Here is an 18,535-nt window from a genome sequence, read left to right as displayed (position 1 = left end):
TCAGGATTTCAGAGTCCTGGGATGGAGCCCCATGTCAGGCTCCCATGCTCTGCGGGGAGTCTGCTGGAGATTCTCTCTTCCTCTCCTTCTCTCTCTGCCCCTCCCCCTGCGCTCTTGCTTGCACTCTCTCAAGCACCCTCTCTCTCGAATAAATAAATCTTTTTTTTAAAAAAGAATGCTATCAAGGGATTGTCACTGGGTAAGAGTTTGAATAGTTGAATCCTAAATTCCCTTAAAACTCTGAAACCCTAAGATGCTTTCTTCAATGAGTAATGTGAGATTTCTCCGTTCTATGGATGGATGAAGGTAAGGTGTGAAATGTGACTGAGGGTACAGCTGGGTGGAAGGCTGTAGAAGGAAAGGAGTAACACTGAGAGAAATTGGCAAAGATGTCGGGTGGTTTATAGAAAGAAGGCTCTGTGCAAACCAGAGATGGAAAGAACTCAGGGGGGAAGTTTCAGATTTGTGTCGATGTGTGTGCCTATGTGTTATTGTATAGGCTGCAAGTTTTTAAAGCTCTGGATGTTTCGCATATAAATCCAGGTTTCCCATTTCTCTCGGAGGGAACTGGCACACCCCTTCCCACGCAGCACTAACAGGAAGAGCTGAGCAGCAGGTCCCCTTGTGTGAAGGATGAGCTGTCCTGTGGGCTTCAATCCCCACCTCTCCCTACTTCCCAGACCCGGCCTTCATCCCTCATCTATATTCCCCACTTGGCCCCTGAAAGCATTTGGATTTGCAGCCACAGTTTCAAATTTTCACATGGGCTCTTTGGAGACAAAAACCGTGTTTTTCATTTTGGGATCATTAGCCTGTGCTTAGCAGGTTCTCAGTAATGTTTGTTAACGGATCCTCGGGGGGAAAGGATGGCAAATCAGAATAATGGTGACATGCCACATCCCCCTACCTGGATCTCAGCTCCTGGAGAAGCCTTCCCTAGAGTTCTGTGCTTCCAGGGACCCCTGAGCGTGGCAGCCTGTGAAGCTAGGTTATCAGAAGTTGGCTGCCATCACTTCCATTTTAAATAAATCAACACGTAACACTTGCGTTAACAGTGGCCTCAGAGCTGTTGGAACGGTGACTTCTAACATTCATTTGTCTATCACATAATTGGCCTGTCGGTAACATTTGTAATCTGATTATTTCCCCTTTCGGGTTCCCCACCTATGCTGATTAAGCTCCTTTATCTGCAGATATGAAAATGAGCAGCCATTTCGAAAGGCAGCGGAAGAGGAAATTAACTCTCTGTATAAAGTCATTGATGAAGCTAATTTGACAAAAATGGATCTGGAGAGTCAAATAGAACGCCTGAAAGAAGAACTCGGCTTTCTGTCGAGGGGCTACGAAGAGGTAGGAGGGGTCCAGGGCGACGCTGGCTTGGTTGCAGCCCAGAGGCCCGCGCCTGTCTGGCGGAGCCAGCCATCAGTGAGGCTAGCTCCTGTCGGCCTGTCCCCCTCGCCTGCCCGGGGCTGCGGGCAAAACACGCCCAAATCCTTGCAGTGGGTGAGGTGATGGCCAGGAGTCTCAAGTTCAGAGGGCTTCGGGCCAGAGCTGGGACACAAGGGGAGGGGAAGGCAGGTCCACATTGGAGAGTGAGGGGCCCTGTGTTGAGCTGGAGAGAGAGCATCCCCTACCTCAAGGCCCTGTATTCCGGGTCTTTTTTTCTTTCTTTTTTTCTTTTTTAACGCTGCGTTGAACAAACAAAATAACTCTAAAGCTAGACCCAGGCTGGGGTTTGCACACACTCGTTAACGAAATTACGTCAGCTCACTGAGTGACAGGACTCAACAGGACCTCCCCCCATGACTCAGCCCAGTTGCAAGCAGAACGGCCCCAACTCTAAACCACCTCACACGTGTCACTGTCTGAGCGGACATGGAACGTGCTTTCAGCCGAAAAAGTCAAAACCCATTTAACTCGGCTTCCCTTGGGAAATTCCTTCTTTTGTCCGCCCTCAGGCTGACCACAAGCGCTAAGGCCACTTCCTCCTGCTCTTAGCTCAGCCGCTTGCCGCCACTCTCCACCACTCACCCTTCAGTGACCTCTAAATCTCTCCCAGCCTACTCTGACTTTACAGAATTCATACATTTCATCTTGCTGTTGTTGCTTCCTCTGTGTTATTTTGCGGTTTATGTATTTTGATATTTGCTTTGAGGGGGCCTGGGCTTGCGAACACCAGCCTAAGGAACGCCTCCTTCTTGCCAAAGACTATGGCACACGTGCTGGTGAGAGGGTCGGGGACTTTGCCAGTCTCTGTGAAGCCCTATGTTTGGCAGGAGCAGAACGAGAAGCACAAGGGGTGCCCACAGACCTGGGCTTCTGCTGGCTGAAATTCTCTGTGCTCTCCGTGTCCTCTGGAGCTCACCTGGAGTGTATATTGTTGTTCGCAGGATGTGAAAGTGCTGTACAAACAGCTGGCAGGGTCTGAGCTGGAACAAATGGGTGTGCCCATCGGCACCGGTCTGGATGACATCCTCGAGACCATCAGGATCCACTGGGAGAAAGATGTCGAAAAGAACCGGGCGGAAGCAGGGGCCTTGCTCCAAGCCAAGGTGAGGCAGGACCTTCTCCCTGTGCAGAAGGAGGTCAAGCAAAGGTGAAAAGCAGTCAACATAGGAGAGAAGAAATGCAACAGTTTTGATCTCATTAGATGTAAGAGAAATACAATTTAAAATAGTAACATTTTGTTTCCCTGTCTAAAGGTAACATGTTTAAAATGGTAATACTCAATGCCCACAAGTGTGTGGTGAAGTAGGTTCTCCCCTATATTACTGAGGAGTATAAGCTACTATGACATCTTTGAGCAAGGGAATTGATGATCTGAATTGAGAATCTTGAAATGCCCCTACCTACCAGTTGAAGAATCTAGACATTGTCCTAAAGAAATAACTGAGGGACACCTGGGTGGCTCAGTTGGTTGAGTGGCTACCTTCAGCCCGGGTCATGATCCCAGGGTCCTGGGATCAGGCCCCACATCGGGCTCCCTGCTCAGCGGGGAGCCTGCTTCTCCCTCTCTCTCCCTCTGCTTGTGCTCTCTGTGTCAAATAAATTAAAAAAAAAAAACTTAAAAAATATAAATAAATATCTTTAAAAAAAGAAATAATTGAAAATATAGATAAAATTTATATCTAAATGTATTCACTGAAGCATTCATTATAAGAATGAAAAAAATTAGGGGGAAGCACATAAATGTTTAATAATAAGAGTAAGGCTAAGCCACAACCTTTCCATGCAATCCCAGGGAGTTATTAGAAATATTTACGAAGCATCTATAACAACAAGGGAAATGCCCACGTAATAAGGTCAAGTGGGGGAAATGAGAGAGTACAGAAGGGTATATACTAGGAACCAAGAAACTTTTTCTGCCAAGCACCAAACAATAAATATGAGGCTTCCTGGGCCTGACAGTCTATTACAACTATTCAACTCTGCCCTGGTAGTGTGAAAGGCAAAAGGTAACATGTAATGGGCGCGTGGTGGCTCAGTCGTTAAGCATCTGCCTTCGGCTCAGGTCATGATCCCAGGGTCCTGGGATTGAGCCTCGCATCGGGCTCCCTGCCCTGCGGGCAGCCTGCTTCTCCCTCTCCCACTCCCCCTGCTTGTGTTCCCTCTCTTGCTGTGTCTCTCTGTCAAATAAACAAAATCTTTAAAAAAAAAAAAAAGGTAACACATAAGCATGGCTATGTTCCAATAAAACTTTATTTATAGAAACAGAAAGTAGGCTGGATTTACCTGCGGGCTGCAGTTGGCCAACCCCTGGTAGACATAGTAGAAAGCATTCAAACAAAGGAATGAGGCATCAAGAAAAATTAGAAAGAAAACATTAAAATGTATTGGTGTTAACAGTGGTTGTCTTTGAGGAAGGGACCTATGTGACATGTTGAGATGTTTTTTTTCTTTCTTGTTTTTGAGTATAATATTTTTTCAAGTTTTTCTTAAGCAGTATGAGTTATATTCATGGAGGGAAACATCTTTTATTAAACCTGGTAAATAAAAAAGGAATTAACCAGAACACAGAATGCACAGGGTTTGTTCTTCCTTTCTCCATCTCCCATCCATGTATGACTTGGGGATTCTGAGGCACAGAGCGAGAAGAACAGAAGAGGAAGGAAAGTATAGAGACCATATGAAAAATAAGGTAGCTTATTTTTTTGAAAGAAAGCAAGCGGGCTCTTCCTGTGCCCTGGGTTACTGTTCAGGAGGTCTCAATCCCAGCTGCACAGCAGAATTATCCCAGAGCATTTTCAAGAATGCTCATGCCCAGGCCCCATCTACGACCAATTAAATCAGAAGAAGGAGAGGAACTTCGTGATTTTTTTCCAACTCTCTGGATGATTCTAATATTCAGCCAGGCTTGAGAGCCACCAGAGTTTATAAAAGGTACCAAAAAACAAAAAAACCCAAGGAAGACCTTTTCTGTTCTTTGTTCTCCCCTGCCCCCTCAGTATCAACAGGAACCTTCCCAGCAGGGTCTTCACCAATTCTGGATCCATCAAAAACATCTTTACTCCACCATTTCTCCACCTCCCATCTCCTTTCAACAGTCGCTTTTCTTTCTGACCTTAATTCCTTGAGCCAGGTCACTGCAAACTCTTTTTAGGGCAAACAGTGCCTAGTAACCTCAGAACAGGCAGACTCCCACGCCCCCAACCAGGTGAGAGGGGGAACAACACAAAGGGAAAGTGAAACCAAACCATAGATTTGGTTTTGGTCTGTTGCTTCTTTTTTAAGAGACTCATGAATATTCATAATTCATGACCTTAGCCACCATAGCATCCCCTTTCTTCACTTCAGAGGTGAGGAAACAGATTGAGAGAAGGCAGCTGATGTCCTGAGGTCACATGGCTGGCTGGCAGCACCATCGTTCCACCCTCCTGGCTCTAGGGCCAGGCACCTTTTCTCCACATTGGGTAGTCGGTCCTCCTCCGCTCTGGTTCCCAAAACTCTATGGCCTAGGAGTTTGCAACCTTGCTTTTTTGTCCCAACACTCCTGGGGCATACCCCACACTGCAGTGATTATTTATTTGGGGAAGGGGATGGGGCATGGTAAAGAACAGAAAGAAATCCTGCACAGTGTGAAAAAGAAAAAAATCCTGGCCATTATTACTCACCCTTCACCTTCTTGAGAATCATCACCAGAAGTATTAATTCTGAACAGATTCATTAGTGTTTTTTTTTAATAGAGTAATCTGAAAGCTACATCTCAGAGAAAACAGACAGTACTTGTTTTCATTTGGCTGATGCTACCGGGGCCTCTTGCAGAGAGGTGGAGATCAGAAAATATTTGCAGAATGAGTGAATTCCTCTGATCATCAACAGAGATCAGAACTGACAGCCAGAAGTCCTCCAATAAATAGTTTTGTCAGTGGCTGTCATGCCCTTGGGGGCTGACATTTGCCCATCCTGAGCACCTCTTGTCGGTTTCTTGGCAGCAAAGCATAAATGTGAAATGGCTTAGCACACACTCCTTTCAAACCTTTTGCAGAGAGCATACAGACATGTATTTAATTACCTTTCAGCCTGGGGAGGCTGAAAATTAATTGACATGATTAATTTACATCTTTGTTTAGGTTTCCCCAGAAACTGACCCTGTCGGAGACAAATATTAAAGAGGAAATTATTTATCTGGAAGTTGGGGGAGGAGGGGGACCAAAATACCAGTAGAAAAGAAGCAGAGAAGGGAACCAACAAAGAACTGATTAACCAACCAGCACCCACTGTGGGAGACGGGACTCTGCACCCACAGGGTTTCTGGGGAACAGTACAGAATACAAGAGAGGGGAAAGGCGAGGAAGCTGGGGTAGTAATACCATCCCCATCAGACATCTGCCAGCTGCTAGCAGAGTGACCTTTCAAAGACTTCAGAGAAAGCTCTCCCAGGCAAAGGGTAGAATCTGGCAGTGGAATGGAAGGGTGGGGAGAACCACATGTTCTGGGATAAAGGTTCCTGAGGGATAGAGGTGGATGCCATCGGCATCTGCTCCCAAGTTATCTGCTAACTCTTCTTAAGTCATTAAAAGCTTATAAAGAGGTTCGAGCTAGGTTCTCTCCAGTCTCGGCCATGGATGTTGGGAACTTTGGTGGTCTAGCTTTTGGAGCTTCTCAAGTTCTATAATACCATGTTTGGGGGGGTGGGGTCAGTTTTGTCTAGAGAATTTCTGGAGGGTCTTCCAGGCCCTCCCTCCCTTGTCTGCTTGTTGTGGTTACCCGGCCCTAGGTATTTGGGGATGTTTGGGGAACCACAGACAACATGCCATCCCACCCTCCAGACCTCCTGGCTACCCACGGAATATTCCCCAGTCTGCAACCCACAGACCTAAACAGGCCACCTTGGGGAATATGGGAGAGCCTCTATCATTCACCTCTTTCCTAGCATTCCTATGCTGAGATGTTTCCATTCTGTAGCAGGCAAGACAAGCTCTGTTTTGTGTTCTTAACTTCCTCCCTGGGATCTTCCTCCCAGGGAAGGGCTCCACACCCTCACTCCTGGAAGCCTCCTCTCTGTCCCTTGTTCACCGAAGTGGGAGGATGTGTACAATAACCAAAGGCTTATTCAATTACCAGCCCCAGCTGGTGTGGTGGGGTAGGAGGTGCCAACAAGAGAGAACTCAGCTTCCTTTCAGTAGCCCCTAGGGGCCAGGAACCCCACAGCAAATGCACCCATGCTGTCTCTTCTGATAATGGTCTGCACTCGCCTCAGATCAGTTCAAGGCATTCGTGGTCAGGAACTTTAAGGGAGCTGTAACCATCATGCCTTAAACAGCCAGGATGACAGATTGTGGAGACAGTTGAGCATGAAGAGAGGTGAACAGATGGAGATGAATTGTGAGGTTTCTGGTTATTGATAGGCTTAGAGCTGGAAGAGACATTAGCCACTGACTAGAGCAGTGTCCTCTAATAGCAGTTTCTGTGAGGATAGGACTGTTGTGTAGTCTGCACAGCTATCCAGTATGGGAGCCACTGGCCGCATGCACTGTTGAGCACTGGGAATGCACCTGATCCAGCTAAGAAACTGAGCTTTTAATTTTATTTAACATTTATGAATCTTTATCTAAATAGCTACGTGTGGCTAGTGGCTACCATATTGGACAACATAGATCTAGATCTAACCATGAACAGATTAGGAACCTTAGATAACATGTCTCCATATCATCCACATCCACAAACAATAATTTCCCCTGAAAGGGCAAATATTTTATATAGCCTGCCATATCAACACCCTCTCTTTGCTTGCTTGTACAAAGAAGAGTGAATATTTTCTAGAATATATGAAATTGTATTGGAATGGGTTTCTACTAGTCAACTGGGGTCACTGGCTCTAAATGACAAGATGGCCCAATGTGGTATCACCACGAGAGCCAACTGGAGAGTTCCTTTCAAGGAGAATAGGAAGAGCAGAACCCCTAAAAGCATCTGTAATCTAGGGGTCCCTGTGTGTTGATGAGTTGGCTATAATCCCTGATGTCTCTTTAGTGAAATAAGCCATGGTCTCTTCTGGTGTGCTTACTGCAAGCACTGAAGGGGAGTCCTCTAGCCTTTCTAGTATGTCACAGGGAGAGCTTTGCAAAAAGGCCCCAGCTCACTTTTATTTCATTTTTCATTTACTTGGATTTTATGTAAGCATTTTTAATATATAATACCTTCATTTGTTTCAAAGTTCAAAATGTACAAAGTGATATCAGTGAAAAATGACATCCAACCCATGTCCGAGCTGCCCAGTTCTTTTCTACAGGGTCAGTCAATGTTATCCTTTTACTATGTGTCCTTTCAGAGATACCTTATGCACATCCAAGGAAATATGTATATATTCTCTCTCTCTCTTTACACAAATAGTAGTATTCAGAACATGCTGCTTTTTAGATGGCATGATATTATACCACAGTGGGCAGCAAACTATGACCCACAAGCCAAATCTCACCCACTGCCTGTTTTTCACAAATAACTTTTATTGAAACCCAGCTTTGCTCATTCACTTACATATTGTCTATGGCTGCATTTGCATACACCAGCAGAGTGGAATAGTTGCAATGGAGGCCATATGGTCTGCTAAGCCTAAAATATTTACTATCTGGCCCTCAACAGAAAAAAATGCCTGTTCTAGCAATGGATATCCCAGGATTTATTTAATGCCCTGCTGATCAATATTTAGGTGGCTTCCAATCTTTTGCTTTTATACATTAGAATACTTAATGTCCATCATTTCCCAATATAGAAATATATCTGCTGGATAAATTCATAAGATGTGGAATTGCAGGGTCAAAAATTATGCACACTGGTAATTTTGATAAATATTGTCAAATTACCCTCAGGAAAGTTGTAACAATTTACGTTCTCATCAGAAATGTTTGAGAGTGCCCATTTCCCCACATCCTCACCAATACTGTGAGTTCTCATACCTTGTGATCCTTGTCCAAATTAGAGGTAGAACACGGTTTTTCAGTGCAGTTTTATTTTGCATTTCTCATATTATAAGGAAGGTGGAACATCTTTTTACATGCTGAATTCCAGCCATATTTGTTCTTGTGTATACTATCGGATCATATCCCTTGCCCATTTTTATTAGGTCTTGGACTTTTTATTACTGGTTTATAGTGACTCTTTGTACACTAGAGAAATTAGTGCTCTCCCTGCAATAAGTTGTAAATATATCCCCAGCTTGTCAATTGTCTTTCTACTTAAGTTATGAAAGTTCCAGGTGGCTCTCAAAAGATACTGTTAGCCGATAAGGCAGGGTTACTATAGGAGCTGGGAGGCCAGGATTGGGTTCCCGTCACTGTATGTTATAGGAGCATAGCCAAGCTGGTTAGAGCTGGGGGACAGAATGAAGGGAATCAAAGTAGTTGTTAAAAGGGAAACTAAAGAGACTGTCACATTGAGGTAGGCCCTGCCTATCTTTCACCTGTTCTTTACCCTTACCCAGTACAACATGTATATTGTAGAGGGCACTCCCAGACCCTCAGCCTCCACAACTGTTTCCAACCCCACAACTGGTTGACAACCAATACTTGAGTGACTATCTATATAGAGGATCCCCCAACACGGTAACCTCTACATGCTACCAAGAAATCTGCACTCACTCGCTCATTCAGACTCCATTTGTCAAGCACAAAGCAGGTGCCAGGCCTTGTGCATGGGGCTGTGGGCACAAAGTCCCTGGCCATTCCTGGCCACCTGATTCTTAGATCTCAAAGCTATCTTTGGTATTTCTCAATGGTAATTGTTTCCCATGAAAAGGGTAGGGACCATACTTCTAAAATAACTTGCAAAGATAAAACAACCCAAATCCCTGAGAAATTAAAATAGTATGGTTTGCGTTCAACACTTAATCAGTCTCTGAGAAGAGACAGAGCAGAGGAGTCCCTTCTTCGGAATGGGATGATCTCCATGAACCAGAAGAAAAATACTATCGTTTAAACTTCTCCAATAATACCTTAAGAAGAAAAACATATTTTTTTCTCTTTGGAACCACACTCACTGCTGAGCCTTTTCCACCTCCTTCTTCAGCAGCGTACCCTTCCTTATGACCGAGGGGCAGCAAGTCCGCAAAGCCGGGTGTCCCTCGGTGTGTCCTTGGGCAGCTTCCGCTGAGGCTGGGAATCGGTCCCATAGCCTTTTGTGAGCAGCTTCAATAGCCAGGCAGTTCTTGTGTCAATCAATTCAAGGAGACACTTGGCTTAGCCTCGCCAGGCCAGCCCTCCTGCCAACACTGAAGTTCCACCGAGTGAGACATGTACTTCTTTTTAGTTCCCACTAAGGAGAACTCGTGTCTCAGGTGAAGACCGGATGGCATCCAGCCTTCTCCCAAATAAATCCTACATCTGGCTCGAGTAGGTCAGGGATGTGGACGCTGCTTGTCCACAGCTATCCTTAGCTAAATAACATTTATATGATACCCCATGGTCATTATAATACTGATATCTAATCCTCCTAATGAAAAGGAGGTGAGATTTCATTCCATTGCTGATGGACCCTCCATTTCCATAGTCCCTAACATGTGCCTAGGACACACTGTGGACCTTCAGTAAATGTGTTGGGCATGCCCAAGGTGTAAAGCACCATGTTAGGTCCCCAGGGCAAACAGAGGCGTCAGTAAGAAGTTGTCCCCCGCACGCAAGATACCTACAATCTAGTGCGAGGTTGGCTGAGTGCAGGTGGCAGGCAACGGAGAGAAAGACCATTCTCCTCCAAGAGAGAATACAACACGCTTGAAAGCAGCACCAGCAGAGCATTTAGTAAGCCTGTACCAAGTGCCCAGACCAGGTTCTAAGCCCCTGACAGGCCTGTTCTCCCTTCATCTTCCCACCATGAGTTAGGTATTGTGATCGTATCCATTTCACAGAGGAAGGAACTAAGGCACGGAGAGGTTAGTCACTTCCCCAAGAATACACGGTTCCAAAGTGGTGGACTGAGATTCAGACCACACTTTCTGATTCCAGAATCATGACTCTGAACAGCTAGGTTGTCCTGGGCAGATCACATGGAGTGCGGGGGAGTCTTGATTCATTGTCTCATGGAATGTAAGGTTGAGAGGCCTTTGTCTTGAGGGTCCAGAAGGTTATGCCAGACCTTTGTCATGATCTTCCCAAACCATGATTCTGTGCCCTCCCTGTGGGATAAGATTCCTCTGTGATACAAGATGGGGAACCCCTGTATCCCCAAGGAATCCATTGCTTTCCCTTTCTCCATGATAGTGAACATCATGAGGTTACTGTGATCCTGTGAGGTCTAAGAGACTGCAGAGCAGGGCGGTCAGCTGTACTCGGCAGCAGAGCAAGGCTCTTGTAAAGCTCTTGTTCACCAGCTGCCAAAACAGAGAGCTCGAGCAGACTGGCTGAAATCCACACAGCAACTGCTGGAGAAAGGCAGAGTACCCATTTCAGCCTCTCAGCACTCATCTTGGACACATGTTCTGCTAAGAACACCCCTGCATAGCAGAGGGATGGGTTTGGAGATGGCCCTTTTCCCCCTCCATGTGGGACTCTCAAATACTTCCTCTGACTTATTCCAAAGCAGGCTGCTTTGCTTCTCTCCCATCCATCTTCCATGTGCACTTAATTTAAATTTTTTTATTTGAAATTTTTTATCCTATTTCAAAGTGTCAATATGCTCTCCTGTCCCAGAAATATAGATGGAGTGCAAACACAGCAGCCTAGCCCCTGCACAGAGGAGCCAAGATTTCAAGCTGGCTTGAAAGCCTGGGGACCAGTATATTTGAATCTCATTACACATCCTAGCAATTGCACTGAGCAACAAACACAGTCCTACCTTCCTATCCTCAGGGTCTAGAATGACACAACTGCTTTGTGGTCTGTGAGGAGAAATCTTGAAGGCATTGGGTTGAAATGGAAATAGAAGTAATTATTAATCAGAAAGCATAACTCTAAAAAGCCATTGGAGAAGAGCAGGTAATACATTTAGGTGAGTTAAAGCCGTTGACTGTCCCCAGATGAAAGGCAAGTATCACTTGTAAGCTGATTTGAGAAGGTATTAGGCATGATATAAAATGACAATCCCATAGTGATCAAATTCATTTTTTTCTCTTTCAATCGTAATTAAGCTGTAAAAGAAAGTTTCCATTTAGTGCCAGTAGGTCATTAACACTTCTCTTATACTCATCAGTCTCACGTTTCAACAAAGACAAAGCAGGCTTTGGGACTCAGCAACATGGTGGGCAACATTTGCTCAAATATAGTAACATTGGTTTATTTTAATTTTATTAATTTTTCAGCTATTTGTTGTCTATGACCAGTGATACAGTTTTACAGTTTTATTGGTTTCCGTAGCAATCTAGAACTTTGTTCCCATGGACCAGGCATCACATGGGAGTTTTAAATGCAGATTCCTGGGCCCACTCAGATCGCCTGAATCAGAACCTGCATTTTCACAAGCTCCCTAGATGACCCTGATGCACATAAAATTTGAGACTTTATGTACAGTTTCCATTTTAAACACATTTATTTACAAAGAAAAAGTGAATCGATTTAAATAAAAATTGTTTGAGTCAGTATTCAGATATGTGAAAAGCCATGCTGCTTGTCGAATGTTTGGGTAATACTCCAATAGAGCATTCATCCCCCCAGAGACCAATGCGTACCTCTGAATACAGACCACACATTGTCTGGGTTGAGAGGAGCGCAGATCATCTGGGGAACTGTGGTGACAGCCTTGGCCAGCGGATTTATCCCAGACCCACCACCTAGGCTTTGAAATTTGCCTTCAGTGGGACTTGACTTCCACTCATGCCCGCTTCTTATCCAGGGCGTGCTGGTAATGCTTCATATCTGCTCTCCGAGGACAAATGTAAGCATGTGTATTTATGTGCCAGTCAGATTCACAGTACCACGTAAAGGAACATAGAAGTTTCTGTTGATGTTTTCTTTATATAATTTTCGAGATAACATAAATTTTAGGATAAAATACATACTTTGCTTTTCCATTTGCACCTATACCTTCAGTGTGACTAGCTATTTCTTGCAAAATCTGCCAACTGTTTTTATAATTCTGTCATCGACAATAATGTCACAAAATCAGATTATAAAATATGCTTGATTATTAATATCCAATTAAGCAAAAAGTCACATCAGTGATAAATGAGGATAGCTCTGATATGAATTTTGGTTGATAGTTCCGTTAACCTTAATGAGTCCTTTCATCAATGATGAGTAACTTCTTTTAAATCAGATAATAGTTTGTAAATACTGGAAAGATATTCCCTCTAATTTTTTTGCTATTCATAATGCGACAGCTACAGACATGACCCGTTTTAAGTTTAATCTGCTTTATTAACATTTTCTGCATCCCTTTAAGTCTAGACAGTCAGCAAAACAACAATTCAATCCCTGATTTATAGTGTTTTCCAATTTCCATGAGGTAAATAACTCTCACCACAGCTGATTTCAAACTCCTAACTTGATGTAAATAAGCACAGAGTTTGGAAGAGATGCTCAGAAGCTCAGCATTAAATGTTATTTCTACCGCACAGCTACCATCGATATAAATAACTTTGATAGCACAGATAATGATAAAATGTAAATAAATTAGCAAGTGATGTGTTTGGAGTATTTGTTACCATTTTAATATAACTTAATTGTAAGTGGATATAATTTAATTTTTAATAATAGCTGTGTTTACCGACCAGCTTACAAACTTCCTGAAAATTTAACCCTCTGCTCTCGAGAGCTCTCAGGCGCGCTCCAGCTGCTGACTGACCCCCTGGCCGCTCTGTGCACCTGCACCTCCCGGCTCCGTCTGTCTGCCGGAATCCCACTCGCCCACCGCCCACCCACCCACACAGCCCACTGGGCCAAGTTCCAACCCCAAAGACAGGGAGAGAAACGGGGCGACCCATCACTGCAGGACTTGACAGACCATGAGGAAGTTTTAGAGGGGGTCCACCTTCACTTTGGGGAAGACAGCTCCACTTTCGGGGGTTTGGATTGGCGGAAGCAGTGGCTTTCAAACCTGGTTGAGAGCACAGTTCTGGCGTTGGCCGCGGCAGGGAGTCCAGCTCTGTCCCTTATAGGCCATACGATCTTGAGTAAATAATTCAGTCTCTCTGTGCCTCGGTTTCCTCACGTAAAATAAGAGTAACAATGACACTTGCTTCATAGAGTCGTGAAGATTAACTGAAATAAGGACTTAACACTATCAATGGAGTGCTTGGCACAAAATAAGTGCTTAACGTGTATTAGTTATCAGCAGTAGTATCCAACCTATGGTGGCTTTTACAAACTCATTTTCGGCTAATATTACTTTTTACATATAGAAAAATATATGCAGTCACTATTTGCATGCTTTTAAGGTTCTAAAAGTTTCCGCATGTATAACCTGATGGAAGCCTCATAGGTACTCCACTCACTGTCATTTGCTTTCCGTGGACAGGGGCTGGGGCTCAGAGAGGCTGAATGATGGTCCAGGGACACACACCCATGGACTGACCAGTCAGAGCTGGGCCCACAGCTTCCATTCTCCTTTAGCTGATCCCAGACTTTCAATGGACATTTTTGTTGACCTCTTTCTAGCTCTCACACAGGAAGAACTACACCTGAGATATGAGCCCTTTGACCTGGGTTTTCTTAGTCAGTTAAATTGGACTATTTTTGCATAACCCTATAAATAAGTATTCATATGTAGTAAAAATGGTCAATCCAGACAGCCAGTAAACTAGGAGAGAAAACAGGTTTTTTTTCCTCCCGTATCTCTGGCTTAGAGACATGCGTCAGACTGTACCAAAGATGAATGAAAGTGATCTCTAGTTTTTCCCCTTTCTCCAGCAAAGAGAAAGAGTGGCAATGACCTATCCCCTGAAAGGATGAGAAAGAATCAGACTATGTCCTTGCTGAGGGAGAAATTGTGAAACACAGACCTTCCCCCTGTGTTCACAATTGTGGCCAGACTGGTTTTTACAAGGAAACGGGGTCTCTCAGACCAAGTTGGATAGTTCCTCATCTGAAGAAGGTGTGGGGCAATCGGCACTGCCTGACAGTATTGGAACGGGTTACGAGTTCTCTGAAAGGCAATTTGGCAACATCCATCAAAATGAGAAATGCATACCCTTTGACTCAGCAGTCCCACTGCAGGGATTTACCCCTCAGAGATACTCCCATGTGTGGACAATGAGGGTTGTAGGGTTATTCTTTACACCATTGTTTGTAACAGGCGAAGACTGGAAACAATCTAAGCGCTCATCAGTGCAGGGCTTCTAAATAATTACGGTACTTCCAACAAGGCAATACTATGGAGCCATTGAAAAGAATGTAACTGATCTATATATACTGGTAGGGAATATTTTCTAAGCTATATTAAGTACCAAAGCAAGGAGAGGATGATCATATATATTTACTTATAAATATATGAAATATTTCTGGAAGGAGGTATAAGAAACTGGAAACAGAAGAACTGGGTTAATAAAGCATAGGGACAGAAGGAGACTTTCTCCTATAAATCCTTCAGAAAAAGCTTTTGAATTGTATTCTACTTGCATGCACTCTATGTTCAAACTAAATAAACGCTTGTATACAAATTGGTGGGGGCGCCTGTGGAAAAAATGGGATTTTTCCATCTGCCAGTTGTTTGCTCTGAGTCAGAGGCAGTGGAGCGGTCCCTGGGAAGGGCGAGAGGGAAGGCGGGGTTTGGGCTGTCCACGCTCCCCTGCTCACGCGGAGACCCGGCCCTCCACAGCAACAGGCAGAGGTGGCCCGCAGGGCGCAGACGCAGGAAGACAAGCTGGCCGCTGCCCTCAGGCTGGAGCTGCACAACACTTCGTGCCGGGTCCAGAGCCTCCAGGCCGAGACGGAATCCTTGCGGGCCCTGGTGAGTGGGCTGGGAAGAGCCCCGGCATTTCTTACGTCAATTTTTACTCTCAAATGTTGAGCTGTGGTCATCTGGGTCGGAGTTCGCAAGAGATTCCCACCTCCCAGCATGTTGAGTCTTGAGGCCGGAAAGGGTCAGCTGATACCGAACCACAACCGGTATAGTGAACGCTGTTAATGCCCCACCGAAATACCCGACACCAGGCCACCACTGTGAGTGTCGGCTGCTTACACCCCCAGATGCCCCACTTGTCCAGAGAATGGGCCTCAGCCAAACAGTGGACACCTGGCCGGGGCGGTTAGGCCCGCCTCCTCTAGCCCTCAGCCAATGACTAGCTGACGTGGGGTTTAAAAGCCCAGCCCACTTCCTTCCGAGTGGAATGGCTTTAACCCTGTAATTCACACTCGCAGGCTCTCTGTGGGATCAGGCTGTACCAGATTCCAATGGAGACTCCTCCTGACTTAGCGCCTTCCTCTGCCCTATCCTGCTTTCCTTGCTCCCCTTTTCTTGAGAGCAATCCCTTAATTATTTACATGTACCAGGATCCCTCCCTTAGGCTCTGCTTCTGCGGAACCCCGAACTAAGACTAGGAAGCGCCTCAGACTCACTGGGGTTTGTGGGAAGGTCTCTTGCATTATTTGTTAGTAGTAGTGATTAAAATAATTATTAATAATTTAGCAATTCATCCTCTGCTCTCTGGGGTGAACTGAAGTTATTAGGGTACCAAGCCCACAGCTCCTCCTCGATGCCCCCTGCGGGGGCCATGTATACTGATTTGAACAAGTGTGTTGTCCACACTGGAGTGCATGAGGGGATGGTTCATGTAATCCTTGTGCAGATGAGGTGGGTCTAGACTCCACCGAGGCCCAAGGAGCCCCTGTCTCCCACCAGCTTCAAGCCTTGGGAAAGTTCCAATACTATCACTAGTGCCCCTTTCTTCTACCACTCCCCATACACCCTCCTCATCTCAATTTTGCCACCCAAATCTGTTCCATCACCAAACTGGCAGCCCTACCTCCCAATGCAGTCTTAGCCTACCATCAAGTTAGCTCAAGGATTTATTCTAGTTGGTTCCCTCAGAAACAATGTTTTCAGTTCCCGTGGCCAAGATCATTCCATCACCCCAGTTCTCCTCCTTCACGTGTCTTCAGTTCCCTTGGGTCCATCGTCCTTTGGCCAACAAGGTCACACGCTGCCCAGTCAGCTCAGGGAGATGTTAGTCTTGCCACAGCATAGCAAGCACAACATGACACACGTCTCGTTGCCACTGCTCTCCCACACATTCTGTGATGGGATCGGGGTCAGTGCGAGGGGATGTGAGAAAAGGATTTGAGGTGAGAAAAATCAGGAAACTACAGCCTAAAATAATGCTACTTTAGCTTAAAAATTGTCTGAAAGACATTGCATTATTTACTCAGTTATGTGAATTTTATGCTCATCTGTTTTATTCCCCTGCCATAACCTTTGGTCCTAATACTAGGAGTGCTGCCTTTTGTCCAAGTCCCTTTAAGCCTGGTTAAGGGGCTGCCATTTATTCCCCAGATGTCCTTGTGGCTGCCAAAATTGCCTTCTTCCAGTGATAAAAAGTGCCAGGCAGGGACGCCTGGGTGGCTCAGTCAGTTAAGTGTCTGCCTTCGACTCAGGTCATGATCTCAGGGTCCTGGGATCGAGCCCTGCATCGGGCTCCCTGCTCAGGGGGGAGCTTGCTTCTCCCTCTCCCACTCCTGCTCCCCCTGCTTGTGCTCTCTCACTCTGTCAAATAAATAAATAAAATCCTAAAAAAAAAAAAGTGCAGGCAAAATATTGGACATACACTCAACCCCACATCATCAGAGAAGCCTGGAAGAATTGTATCTGGATGGAGGTGGCCCATTACTTAGCCACACATATACTGGCTGCCTACTGTGTGCTAAGTCCTCTGTGAGGTAGGTCCCAGGGATGTAAACATGAAGTGGATGGTTCCTGTCCTCTAAAAGCTCATGACCAGATTGGGTTCCACCAAATGACTGAACACAGCAGAGGGTGCTGTGCTCCCAGAGCAGTTGCTCCTAGCAGCCTCCATTCTCAGCGAGCGCCAGCCTGCCCTCACCTCTGTCCTTCGCAGATGCTGTCACCTGCACCATTCTGCAGGTAAGATTTTAGTCCCCAAACATGAGATCTTCTGTCTTCTGTTTCCAACCTCAAAATGTCTCTGAAGTTTTATCCACTCTCTCCTCCCTTCAGTAAACTTCCCCTGTCTACTGTTGCCCCATCTGGGACATTCCTCTATCTACTGTCCCCTCTCTTCTGCATTTTCAGTGTCCCTCCCCCCTGAGATTGCCTGGGGGTAAAACAGAAAGCCTTCCTTCACCAGACCTTCCAGCACCACCCCGTGCTTGGGCTTCATTCACAGACCAGCCCAGATTCCGCAGGAAGGGAAATGCCTAGAACTCACCCTTTGCTCTCCTACACTTGAGCCTCTGGACATGTTCTTCCCATGGCTGGAAGGAGACCCCTCCCCCCAACTCTGCCTACCTCTACCTATCCTCACACCCTTGGCACAGGTGAGGTAGAAGATATGCAAGTGCTACACCCAGCGAAAAGACTAGATCCTGACTCCCACAGGTGGGGTGATCTCTCCACCTGCCACCCATTTGCATTCAGAGCCCTTTGGTTTATATGGTTATATCAGCTCATCCCCTGACATCACATTAACTTCTTCAGGGCAGAGACCATGTCTAATTTGTTTCATGTCCCCAAAGCCCTTGATGAGTGTCCAAAATGTAATTTCTCCAAGAGATGCTAATAGTCATGAGAGCATGCTCACCTGCATTCTCTCATTGGACCCTCATAGAAACACTGAGAAGTGCGGGGGGCTGGGACTGACATCCCATTTTGCAGAAGAGCAAACTGTGGTTCAGGGGTTTACGCATGAACGGGAGTAACAAGTGGAGGGGCCAAGCCCTTCTGCCTCTATTTCTCTACTAGGCCACAGTGGGCTTCTGGAATTGGGGATTGACACTCAGTCTGGAATCTGGAATCTTGACTCCTCTACTCATTAGTGCAGTGAAGTCTCTAAGATTCTGTTTTCTCACTTGCGAAGTGAGGATCTCTTTGGGTTATCATATGTATCTGCCATGTTGGTGGCTTAAGACAACAGTAAAAAATGTGTTCAATTTAGGCAGAGTCCAGCAGAGACAGCTGCGGCATCTGCTGGGGCCAGACCATCCAAGAATGGTGGCTT

At 45.5% G+C, this 18,535-nt stretch overlaps 1 protein-coding gene across 1 annotated transcript in view; it reads left to right on the top strand.

Annotated features, from left to right (window-relative positions):
* BFSP2 (beaded filament structural protein 2) overlaps window positions 1-18,535 on the top strand; it is a 59,819-nt gene that overhangs the window by 37,434 nt on the left and 3,850 nt on the right. Inside the window, exons 3-5 of the mRNA XM_028099203.2 lie at window positions 1,194-1,350; window positions 2,391-2,552; window positions 15,181-15,312. Of these exons, the coding sequence (XP_027955004.1) occupies window positions 1,194-1,350; window positions 2,391-2,552; window positions 15,181-15,312 (451 nt within the window). The remainder of the gene's footprint in view (window positions 1-1,193; window positions 1,351-2,390; window positions 2,553-15,180; window positions 15,313-18,535) is intronic.

This window comes from Eumetopias jubatus, unplaced genomic scaffold (assembly GCF_037043125.1).
Source record: "Eumetopias jubatus isolate StellerSeaLion01/CBP00866 unplaced genomic scaffold, mEumJub1_p1.0 scaffold_1, whole genome shotgun sequence".
In the NCBI taxonomy this organism is placed as follows: Eukaryota; Metazoa; Chordata; class Mammalia; order Carnivora; family Otariidae; genus Eumetopias; species Eumetopias jubatus.
Note: the sequence above shows the minus strand (reverse complement) of the source record. Positions and strands in the feature narration are given on the sequence as shown.